Source organism: Montipora foliosa, chromosome 3 (assembly GCF_036669935.1).
Source record: "Montipora foliosa isolate CH-2021 chromosome 3, ASM3666993v2, whole genome shotgun sequence".
Classification (NCBI taxonomy): Eukaryota; Metazoa; Cnidaria; class Anthozoa; order Scleractinia; family Acroporidae; genus Montipora; species Montipora foliosa.
This window is the reverse complement of record NC_090871.1, coordinates 19,245,707-19,248,206: the sequence shown is the minus strand read 5'-3', so window position 1 is coordinate 19,248,206 and position 2,500 is coordinate 19,245,707. Positions and strand designations below refer to the sequence as shown.

The window sequence follows — 2,500 nt, the reverse complement described above, 5'->3', positions numbered from 1 at the left end:
ACTAAAATGGAAGTCATTTTGGAATAAGGTGTATGTAGTATGATGTTATAGTTTTGTTGTTGATTTTGTACAAGTGTATGTTTAAAACTCTGCCTTAAAAACTAGCATGTTTCATTGACGATTTTTCGCGATTTTTCTTTAAAATCTCGCGCCACATTTTCAACCAATCAAAGGTACAGCCACACTTATCGTAGCTTTCTTTCTCGCGTTTTCCCGCGCTCAATCACATTCATGTCGCCAGTTGCGTGTATGTGATTGGCTCATTTTCTCGGCTGTATCTATTTTGATAGGAGTAAGACGTCAGTAAAATTATATTAGGGAACTTACGAAACGACGACGCCGACGGCAACGACGACGCTACAAAACAATAGGTTTAGCGAGCAAAAACAATGGCTCTGCACGTGCGTTTTACGTTTGGTGCATTTCTTTGCCGTCATCTCCTAAATGACGACGTGAAATGACTAAATTCAAGGTTCTGTGGAAGACGTTAGCACATGACAATGAATTTTCAGTTCTCTCTCTACGCTTCCAACCCACTCATACCAATTTAATTCCTCGTCAGTTACTACACATTTTTAACGTGGAACGACATGAAATAGTTTCGTAGTGATATGAATAACGCGGATTTGTATTTTTAAATGAAGTCCTCGGAGCCGTCGTCGTCCCCGTTTCGTAAGCTCCCTATTGACAACGTTTTACGGTTGGTCGTATTGAAATTGTTGCATGCCGTGGGCAAAATATATCGGATTTTTGTCTTTAAAAGCCATTCTTAAACTAGTGGTTGAGCAAAGTAACACGATCTCAGTGTTTGAAGGGTGTCGTTGAGTGTTTTTGCTTGTACAATGGAAGGATACGCCACATCTCCAAAAGGGGCCAAGCCACAGGCCTTTGTTTTTACTTTGAATGGCCAAAAAAGTGCTGGTATTAAAACGTTAGGAATTAGCATGGAACCAGAGTTTTAACTGTAAAATGGAGAAAGACTGAAGCGAATAAAGATCGGTAAGGGAAGCTTTGCCTTAAGATAGTTGCTTTTATTTCTCAGTTTGGAGCATACTGTGTAAAGAAAAGAAATCGTCGTGCCATGAGCAAAACAATGTAACAAACCGGCGGAAGAACTTAATAAAAATAGAAATCCGTTGTGTTTTTGTCTTTTTCAGGTTTATCAAATTTATGCCAAACGTTCACCAAAAGAAATTCACAGAATCCTTCGCCAACACGGAACGGACTACATCATATTAGAAAACAGCATCTGTCTCACCCGACAGAACATTGGATGTAGGCTTGTCGATCTCCTGGACTTGGACAATGGTCACGTGATCGATGATGGCCAATGGGAGGAAGGGTTGAAGTTCACGGACGTGCCCCGTTTCTGTAAAGCTATTAAAAGAGAACTGAAGACTTTTAGACAGTATTTCAAGAAAGTATTCGAGAATCGCACATTTTACCTCTACAAATTGCTGTAGATGCATGACACCTTTTGTTGAGTTGTGCAAACAGTTTTTTGCAAAAGGAAATGGTTACACACTATGTTTAAAATGCCTGTTTATTTAACAGAGAGTCCTGACTCGAGTATAATTCGCGACAGTTTCTTTCCTTCGGTGTTATTATTTATCCTTATTTTAGTATTACCATGTTTGATCATCCAAACTGTTATCGTCAATTGGTGTTGCGTTAAATTTGCAAAATTATTTTGGGGAACGAATGAGCCTTGCAGTCGTGTTTTGTTACGCAAACGAATAAAAAGACCGAAGGTGGCTCGTTTGCGTGACAAAACGCGACTGCCTGAAAAACAAAAAATGTATGAAGTGGCTGCTCGCAGTCTAACGTTACAACAATAAGTGCACGTGAAGCAAAAATCGGTGTTTCATATGGTACTATAACATTGCTGTTATGACGAATAGTGTTGTTGAGTCTATCCGTGAAATAAGGCTCTTGAAATAGTCAGGGGCACCCAACGAGAATATAGTTAAAAACGACTTAAACATAGCATTGTTAAACGTATTTTAGTATTTTAACGATACATATAGGCATATTTTAATCCCCTAATAATTTTTCATCTGTTCGGATTTCCTAGCTGAAAGTCTAGTGATCCGAAAATTATAGGGATCAAAACTAACCTTTTCGAAATTTAAGCCAGAAAAAAGGTTCCCGAAAATTCTAGGTGAGCTTTTTAGGGTAAAAATTCGTTAAAAATGGGCAATTATACCATCTTTTAGATATTCGAAAATCCTAGGACAGGCAGGCAAGCAAGAAGTTTGACAACAAATGTTCCGAAAATTCTAGATCTCAAATCGCCTTCCGAACAGATATTTTCCGAAAATTGACGTTGGGTGCCCCTGAATAGTTGACATTGGTTTGAGCCACCTTAAACCTGGCGGCGATGGTGATGGTGATGATTATGATGACGATATTACATGTACAGCAGAGGTCTTACAACTTGAACGACCTCAAACAAATTTAATATTTATGAATACTATATTATGCAAGATATGAGCGTATA

At 38.5% G+C, this 2,500-nt stretch overlaps 1 protein-coding gene across 4 annotated transcripts in view; it reads left to right on the top strand.

The window, feature by feature from the left end:
- Positions 1–1,598, top strand: part of LOC137997020 (protein C-mannosyl-transferase DPY19L3-like) — a 37,752-nt gene extending 36,154 nt beyond the window's left edge. For all 4 annotated transcript variants that reach the window (XM_068842708.1, XM_068842705.1, XM_068842704.1 and 1 more), the window contains exon 16: positions 1,158–1,598. In XM_068842708.1, coding sequence (XP_068698809.1) covers positions 1,158–1,463 — 306 coding nt within the window. In that variant the 3' untranslated portion in view covers positions 1,464–1,598. The remainder of the gene's footprint in view (positions 1–1,157) is intronic.
- The last annotated feature ends 902 nt before the right edge of the window (positions 1,599–2,500 follow it).